The 9,682-nt window shown below is 34.8% G+C and overlaps 1 protein-coding gene across 1 annotated transcript in view; it reads left to right on the forward strand.

Annotated features, from left to right (window-relative positions):
• The window catches only part of LOC129222426 (cell adhesion molecule DSCAM-like), a 133,980-nt gene extending 125,971 nt beyond the window's left edge, over nucleotides 1–8,009 (forward strand). Inside the window, exons 23-26 of the mRNA XM_054856938.1 lie at nucleotides 789–893; nucleotides 2,054–2,100; nucleotides 3,468–3,543; nucleotides 7,726–8,009. Of these exons, the coding sequence (XP_054712913.1) occupies nucleotides 789–893; nucleotides 2,054–2,100; nucleotides 3,468–3,543; nucleotides 7,726–7,838 (341 nt within the window). The 3' untranslated portion in view covers nucleotides 7,839–8,009. The remainder of the gene's footprint in view (nucleotides 1–788; nucleotides 894–2,053; nucleotides 2,101–3,467; nucleotides 3,544–7,725) is intronic.
• Nucleotides 8,010–9,682: the final 1,673 nt, after the last annotated feature.

A 9,682-nucleotide genomic window follows, 5' to 3' on the forward strand; every position in this document is an offset into this window, starting at 1 on the left:
TTTCGCTGTAGGAGCAGCATCGTGAGGCGGCCGGTCGACGGTGATGTTGCAGAGGGTGTGGCGGGAAAATAAAATCATAGGACATCAAAACAGTCAAATGAAAGCAATAAGCAATCGTAATTGCCCCCCCCCCCCCCAAAAAAAAAAAAAAAAAAAAACAACACCAACGATTTTTCTTAAAATATTTTTTAAATCTATATTCGCAAAAATGCTTCAAAATACGACACAACATTTTTTTTTCCATATATGTTTAAATCAAGATCTATCTGAAATTGCAGAGTACTCATTAAAGAAAAAAAAAATAGTATCAGCAAAAAACCTGAACTGTAGAAAACATTGAAGGGAGAGTTACAATATTATTTTTAAGCAGCTATTTAGTTCTAGTAAAAATTGAATGCCTTTTAAAGCATTGATAATGTCTTTAGAGAAGGAGGTTGAAAAAATGATATATCTACATACCGATGATTAAAAGAACAGTTACCATACGATTACTTCACAATAATTTTCTTGAATGAATATTTCATTAAAAGAAATTGTATTGAGTATAATTTGTTCCACCTAAAAGTTTTTTTATACATTAAAATAAAACACTTTAAGGTAAAAGTTAATGCATAAGAACTTTAAAATTTAAATTGTAGTAGAATACTGCACTTACTTTGTATTTTTATGCGATAAATTTAAACAACTGCATATACTTTAGCAGTTAATAACATGACAAGCGTGATGTTTTTTTTTTTTTTTTAAATATAACGTGCTGTAAAACTTATATTATTTACTATTGTTTTCAGATTTTGATATGCGTAAACCTTCTGGTGATTCAGTTATGTTGAGCGATCTCAGCAAGCAGATAACAAGTAAACCAATGAAAACATCTCATTATTCTTATCCAACAGGTAAGCATTAGCTTTACTAATAATAAAGCTGAAAGTCTCTCTGTCTGTCAGGATCACTGTGATGCGCATAGCGCCTAGACCGTTCGGCCGATTTTCATGAAATTTAGCACAAAGACAGTTTGTAGCATAGGGGTGCGCACCTCGAAGCGATTTTTCAAAAATTTGATGTGGTTCATTTTCTATTCTAATTTTAAGAATAAAATTATCATAAGATGGACGAGTAAATTACGAAATTATCATAACATGGAACCGTAACATGGGCACAAGCCAATTGGCGAGATACGAAATTATCATAACGTGGAACCGTAACATGGGTACAAGGCTATTGGCGAGAAAATTCAATATACATGATTTGTAAATATACAGGCGATTCAAAAGACCTTTTAATATTTCTATTACGGGCAAAGCCGTGCGGGTGCCACTAGTACATTATAAAACAATAGCATACGTAGCTTGTATGAATTCATTCTTCACGTATACTCTGAAACTTTGCACGTAACTATTTTTTTTAATACTCTGCCAGAAATAATAATTAAAAGAAAACAGTTATGCGTTACTATTTATAAATTTCATCATTACACGTTAACTTTAATCACAGGTTTATACACTCATGATATCAAATATTTATTGCCACCGGTAATGTCTATTGTTGTAATAATTATTAATTTAGTTGTTCCAACTAATAAAATATATATTTTCACTATACTATAATTTTATGTTTTTCCAACTTCAGAAGTCTACCAAAAAAACTTACGAACAATGATCAAGCGGGAAAAAAAATCCCTAAGAATAAATATTCAACCGAATGAAATAGCACGGTTTGCTAATAAGCAATCCTTTTAATGTACAGTGAAATCTCGCTGCAACGATTACCATTACAGCAAAATTTTCGTTTCAATGAACTAAACTTTCAGTCCCAATGTAATCACTATTCTGTTGCTCGAATTCTGTTACAGAGAACAAAGTTTGTGGTCCTTTGAAGTTTGTTGTAACAGAATTTCACTGTATATGTTTTTAAATTGTGAGTTATTTGATACGGATGGGTGTTTTCAAAAATAAAGAGAAAGAGAAAACGCATTGGCGTCAAATTATTTATTTCAAGAGATTTTTGGTTAAAACATGCTCACTCATTTGAATTCTCTTACAAGCAAACAAAGGAGAATACGCTGAGCCGTATACGTGTGGAGATTTTGCCGTACCGAAACAGGTAAGATAAATCAACAGGTAAAATGATAAAAAGAAGCATATTTTGAAGCAGTTGTTTTTAACAGTTTATGCATTTCCCTCCCACCCCAAACGTTTTAAATGGCTTTTGAGTTCTACCAGGTAATTCATACACATGAAAATTTCTTTTAATCTGATATTTATTTAATCACAGCTCAGAAAACTACCAGGCTACGAAGCCAGGTAGCCAGCAGCTGGCTTGTGAAGCTTATATTGAAATTTCACTTAAAATTTTAGATGATGTACGATGAACCTATCTTAATTTTCTTGTTATTATGCTCATGAAGCATTAAAAAAAGAATTGAACGTGTATTCTAGGAAAAATGTTTTCTGTTTACCCCTTCAGATCTGGTGTCCGGTATACCGGACATACACTTTAAACAGCTGCTAATCCTTTAATAATTGATTTAATTAGTTGATTTTTTTTGTAGTTGACTCTTTACATTCTACTTATTATAATCTGCGAAATAATGTTTCGTTTTGGATTGACAACACTGACATATACGGATTGAGAGATAGAGAGTGGCTCATTTTTCCAACCATGGATTTTCATTTGAAAAGCGAGGTTTTTTTCCTGATTTTTTTAAAAATATATAATCTTTAAATAATCGTTTCAAACGCTTATATTACGTTTTATAATTGTTTGTAGAACATTTTATAGTGAAGTTTGTTCGGTATTTTATCGTTTTTGTATATGAAATATTGATTTCAAAAATATAAGTCCGGAATATTGGACGTGCCATAACTCTTTTAATTTTTCTCCTACAAACTCAAAATTTTGTCTATAAGATACCCTTTATCATAGTACACTGTGTACCAAATATCAACATTTTTGATCCAATATATCATAATTCCGTTTGAAGTGGTTAAATGTGCAAACTATACCTTCAGTACTAATTGTTTGGATCTGGAAGGGACCAACTACACACATTATGTATTTATTCGTACAAAAAGGATGTAATATGCATCAAAAAAATGCATCTGATCCATGGTTTCCTATTCACTCAATGAATAATTCTTATGGCCTTTAGTACCACTCAGATAATACATTTTTTAAGTTATTTTTTCCCTCATAAAATGCTTTCTTTGTTTAACAAACGTTCAGTGTCTATTTGTTAACAGTATATTTTCCTAATATCCATAAAGATGAAGATACATTCAATTGTATTCCTAATATTGCATTTTTCTTTTCTAAAACGCTTGAAAAGATATTTAAACGGTTATTTAACATTTAAGCTAAACTAACGCTAATTGATTATCGTTAATGAGTTAGAAATTGTTTTTTGAAAAAAAAAATCTTTAAAACTATAATGAATGTACTTACATTTAAGTAGGAATATTTCTTTTCAGGACTCTGATGGCCTCTTTGCTACAATAAAGAGGTGTCCAACTAGGCCGGTATACATGTCTGGACCTTATAAGCAAGGTAATGTTTTAAACTCCGATTATTTTTAAAGGTAGACTTTTTTTGAGTACGGAATGACATCAATAAATGTTTCGATGTCGGCTACGCATTATATCAAGAAAATGGGTGTCACTAACACAAGAACGCGTGACAAAAATGCAATTGAAGGTATTTTAATGAACTAGAAAAGGAACGCACCGTAAAAAAAAAAAAAAAAAAATCCGAAACGTTATTAAGTAGCGTTGACTCTCTGTTTATCTCTGTTTAACGACTTTCAAAGGACCACAAAAAATTGTCCTTAAATATAAAACGTCCTTAAATAGAATGCTTTTAAAACTACAGTGGACCATCTGGGACCGTGAAAAGCCGTCATTAAATAGAGAAAGTCGTTAAACAGAGAGCGTACTGTATTTCCGTGTAACGTTTCAGATTTCAATGGTTTTTATCCACTTCTTGGAAAAACCAAACATTATTGCCAAAAAGTTTCTTGAATTTCTGCAAGTTGCACAAATGCAAAATTCTCACTGCTGTGAAAAATATTTTTAGCACCCAGTTTAAAGATTAATTGAGCGTAATTATTAAGTGTAGTGTAATTATCGACTTCCATTAGATATCGGCCCACCCAGACTGATTAAGCTCCCAGAGGGAGCAAATACATTAGTGGACTATGTAGCTTTGCAAGAATTGCAGGTGAGTAAAGTTCTCGATGCTTACCTGCAATTATGTCTTAGCTTTGGAAACGTTTGCAATGCTGCTTTTGGAACTTTCTTAATAAATCAAGAAAGTGCCAATCTATTATATTATACCTGCCTAAGTTCACTCTGAAGTTCCTGAGACGCGACTGGCTTTTTGCGGCAAAATTTCTGAGTAAATGCAAAGACAAATTACTGAACAAATAACACTGACTGGTTGAAGCCTAAATGTAAAGTATCACATCTTTCAATTCAAAACGTGAGAGTAAATTAAATACGGGTTGTATAAGACGGAAACATCTCAATTGCATATTAATGTTTTGTGAAAAAAAATTACTTTCTCGAAAATTGGAAACGAGATTCGTGCCTTAGATTTTTCGTGAAAACGTCGGAATAAAATCCTCACACGCGAATCATGTTCTAGGATTTTTTAACTTCTTTGATCGAAACTTTCGTCAGATGTGAGTTTTTTATTATTCCAATTTTGGAATAATAAAAAAAAATGTTTAAAAGTCAAAGATGACATTTTAAAATTTTCAAATGTACTAAATTGAAAATTTTAAAATGTCATCTTTGACTTTTTAAAATTTTCAATTTAGTATCGATTTATATTCCGAAAGTTTTTTACTGAGTCACTCTTAGACTTTGTATAATTGTCTCAAGTTCTTCGAAACGACACATAAAGTACAAGCTACACGCGGTTTCAAACCAGAAAATTTTAGATCTTTGCATAAATAACTTACAAAGCTTGTATAACTTGCAAAATCACTACAACTAAACATATGCGGCCAAACTGGTCCGATGACGTTACAAGCAAAACATATTATCACTCGAACAACACGTAAAAATACGGGCTTTTCATTGTGGCATTAACTGTTATTGACGTGCTGGTTTTATAATTAGGATAGGAAATGTAGGCAGTGTTGGAATCTATACAGTAAGTTCCCTATTTAACGACTGTCAGGAGACCACAGAAAATCGTCCTTATAAGTAGATATGTCCTTAAGTAGAGGGCTTGTAAAACTACATTGGAGCATCTAGGACCGTGAAAAGTCGTCTTTAAATAGAGAAAGTCGCTAAATAGAGCGTCGTTAAACAGAGAACCAACTGCGTTTTACGTTTTAGCTGCCGAAATATTTCGGTGCAATTTTAAAGCAATTGAAGTTTGCTTAAGAAAAGCTACTTATTAATAAATTTGTCCTTTTAATTAATTAAGTTTTTTAAAAGCATCACTGCTTAAACACGCCATAACGGCTTAAACACAAAAGCATTTGCTTTCGACATTATTTAAAAGTAACCACCGAGCAACTATTTAACCAATTTCTATTTCAAAGTTTTGAGAAGATGCAGTGTTATTTAGAAGTGTGGGAAATTTCCTATTTTCATTAGCACTTAACCACATAAAATACTGGACGATTGACTTAGCCATTAAAGTATGTACACTAACTTTCTTTTTCTTTTCATAAAATCTTAAGCATCAAAAACGAGGACTAACTGTTGAATTGCAGTCGCCAAAATGAAATGTTTATGTGCAGAATATGACTAAGGAACTTGTTTTGAACCCTGATTTTTAGTCTCGTAGTTTTAGCAACTAAAATTTGTCAATACTTTGCAAAGACAAAAAATTGGACCAATGGGGCCATTTCCGAAATTTTAAAGTATTGTTTTCTGAAAGAATGGGCTTAAAAACATAGGATTTGACCATTTAAAAAATAATTTGACAAAGTTTAATATTTTTCAACAATTATTTTAATCGGTGCGCAGATTTAATTTCATTTTTTACTATTCTGCACACGACATTACAAGTGATTAAATGCCATTTACGGATGACATTAGCGCAGAGCGCAATATTTAATTCGCTTCTTTACTCACATGTACTGGCAACGATGTGGTTGATAGCAAGCGTAGAGCGCAATATTTAATTAACTGGAAACGCGGTAGACAGCGATCGTCAGCATTGAGCTCGCCAGTGGAGTACGCCACAAAGTTCATCACTTGTGACGTCATAAAGACCACGCTTTGTTTGAAAAATTGGACATTTAAAAAATTTAATTAAAAAATAAACGTTTTGAAAATAAAAGTTTTTTTTTTTTTCTTGCTCCACGTTTTTTTTTTTTTTTTTTTTTTTTTTTTTGCTCATTCTATCAACTTTAGTGACTAAAAGTAGTGCTTTTGACTGATGGGGGAAAAAAACCCATTATTGCTGCACACAACGGGAGCATAGATTTTTAAGTTGATAATAATCGAAATTCGTAAAACTTCGTGGAAATACCGTCATTAAATCTGTACCTCAGAGCCAGAGTGACTTAAGCACAGAAATTGCGATTTTTTGTTTATTAGTGCATAGAAGCCTTCCGCATCGAGTCGTGCAAACGTAATTCTTAAAAAAAAAAAAAAATCCTTTGCAATTTTTTACCAGCGTTAAAAGAGTGCGCGTCCCATCCTTTGCATAGGCTTGAAAAAAATTTTTCCCTTCTGCTGTAAAATTAACATAATGTGGTCGTTCTGACTCTGAGGTACAAAAACTATCAAGTCTAAATGCATATTACTTTTTAACCGACTTCAAAAAGGAGGCGGTTATCAGTTTGCCTCAACTATACAGGATTGCATCTCAAGCAACTGGTATGCTGTGAAATGCAAATTAATTAGGCATATTTAAATGATTATGCTTAAATTAACACACAAATGCATTCCAGAGAGGAACAAAGATCAAGTTTTAGTGCCAATCGCTTAAAGTCTAAGGAATGCTTGAATACTTTTTTTTTTTTTAAGTATGGAGCATTTTTATGAAAAAAATAAGGTAAAGTTTCGTGATGGTAACTTCTTACTTTTACTGAACAGAAAAGAAATTTAAAAAAAAAATTAGAACCGACTTTAAAATTGCTCTGAAAAGTGAAAAATAATTTTATTCTTCAAACACCATCGATAATACTTTTAAACATAATTTTTGAAGTTGGCGCAAAAACGATAGATAAGATCATTCACAGCCATAACTCAACTACAACAATAAATTTAACCCGGCCTAGTTTCTTCACTATCGCATACATTATGCATTGATAACAGCATATTTGAGTAACGATATAAATGTTTCGATCCTAGCTTAGGATGATTTTTTAAAAAAAATATGAACGAAGCATGGTTACACTGGATTTGACTTTTTGTTTTTGCGCCAACCAAAAAAATTATGTTTAAAAGTATTATCGATGGTACATGAAATACACCGCCAGCTCAGTCATTTCCAGCCGAGCACTGCAGTTTCGTGCTTATTAGCACTCATCAGCCCGGCATGGGAAAGTGACTGAGCAGGAGATGGAAAACCTCTTAAGGAAGCCAAGAGTGCCAAACAAACTTATACTCATATAGAATTAGCGCAGACCAGACGAGTGACCGAAACAATGGTTCGGTTCAACTCGAATATTGAAGGCCCTGGCTATTGGGCGGTAATTTACTGAATATTATCGATTGTCTTTAAAGAATATAATCTAATTTAATGTATCGTTTCATCCAACAGACTCAGATGCGAATCGACAGACGTGTGCGCAGAGCGCCAGTGGTCACGTGCGATCCAACAGCAGCGACAAAGACCGAATCCAAGCGAAGAGCCCGCACCTGCCAATGCGATGACAGTGCGTGACCTCCCACGACGAGTCGTCGTCCACCTCACTGTGTACATTGCCATTGAGAGAGACCTTCATCTGAGTGCTTCAACTGTTTGCTCACACTTAATCCTGCCAAAATTGACGTGTACATAAGGAAATGATGTGTATCACGCATGTTTGAGATAAATAAAATTGCGGTTTCATTAGTGCCGTGAATCCGTCGTTGTTAAGAGTAACCGACTGTGCGTCGCAAGTTTTTTATTGATTTCGTTCCATTTTGATTTCTTGACTTGTCGGATAAGCTTTTGAGCTAAGCTATGTTTATTCAGTAAGTTACCGCCCTATAGCCAGGGCTAAGGCAGAAATACATGAAATACACCGCCAGCTCAGTCAATTCCAGCCGAGGATTGCAGTTTCGTGCTTATTAGCACTCATCAGCCCGGCATAGGAGTGACTGAGTTGGAGGTGGAAAACCTCTTAAGGAAGCCAAGAGTGCCAAACAAACTGGTAACTGTTACAGAATTAGCACTAACCAGATGAGTGACCGAAACAATGGTTCGGTTCAACTCGAATATTGAAAGCAAGGCAGTTATATTCATTAGGTTACTTCCCTATTGCCAGGGCAAAGGCAGAAATACATGAAATACACCGCCAGTTCAGTCAATTCCAGCCGAGGACAGCAGTTTTGTGCTTATTAGCACTTATCAGCCCGGCATAGGAGTGATTGGCCTGGAGGTGGAAAACCTCTTAAGGAAGCCAAGAGTGCCAAACAAACTGGTAACTAATACAGAATTAGCACTAACCAGACGAGTGACCGAAACAATGGTTCGGTTCAACTCGAATATTGAAGGCAAGGCAGTTATATTCATAAAGTTACTTCCCTATTGCCAGGGCAAAGGCAGAAATACATGAAATACACCGCCAGCTCAGTCAATTCTAGCCGAGGACTGCAGTTTTGTGCTTATTAGCACTCATTAGCCCGGCATAGGAGTGACTGAGCTGGAGGTGGAAAACCTTTTAAGAAAGTCAAGAGTGCCAAACAAACTGGTAGCTAATATAGAATTAGCACTGACCAGACGAGTGACCGAAACAATGGTTCGGTTCAACTCGAATATTGCAGACAAGGCAGGTATATTCAGTAAGTTACCGCCCTATAGCCAGGGCTGAGGCAGAAATACATGAAAAACACAGCCAGCTCAGTCAATTCTATCCGAGGACTGCAGTTTCGTGCTTATTAGCACTCATCAGCCCGGCATAGGAGTGATTGGCCTGGAGGTGGAAAACCTCTTAAGGAAGCCAAGAGTGCCAAACAAACTGGTAACTAATACAGAATTAGCACTAACCAGACGAGTGACCGAAACAATGGTTCGGTTCAACTCGAATATTGAAAGCAAGGCAGTTATATTCATTAGGTTACTTCCCTATTGCCAGGGCAAAGGCAGAAATACATGAAATACACTGCCAGTTCAGTCAATTCTATCCGAGGACTGCAGTTTCGTGCTTATTAGCACTCATCAGCCCGGCATAGGAGTGACTGAGTTGGAAAACCTCTTAAGGAAGCCAAGAGTGCCAAACAAACTGGTAACTGATACAGAATTAGCACTAACCAGATGAGTGACCGAAACAATGGTTCGGTTCAACTAGAATATTGAAAGCAAGGCAGTTATATTCATTAGGTTACTTCCCTATTGCCAGGGCAAAGGCAGAAATACATGAAATACACTGCCAGTTCAGTCAATTCCAGCCGAGGACTGCAGTTTTGTGCTTATTAGCACTCATCAACTCGGCATAGGAGTGACTGAGCTGGAGGTGGAAAACCTTTTAAGAAAGTCAAGAGTGCCAAACAAACTGGTAGCTAATATAGAATTA

The sequence above is a fragment of the Uloborus diversus genome, chromosome 5 (genome assembly GCF_026930045.1).
Source record: "Uloborus diversus isolate 005 chromosome 5, Udiv.v.3.1, whole genome shotgun sequence".
NCBI classification, from domain to species: domain Eukaryota; kingdom Metazoa; phylum Arthropoda; class Arachnida; order Araneae; family Uloboridae; genus Uloborus; species Uloborus diversus.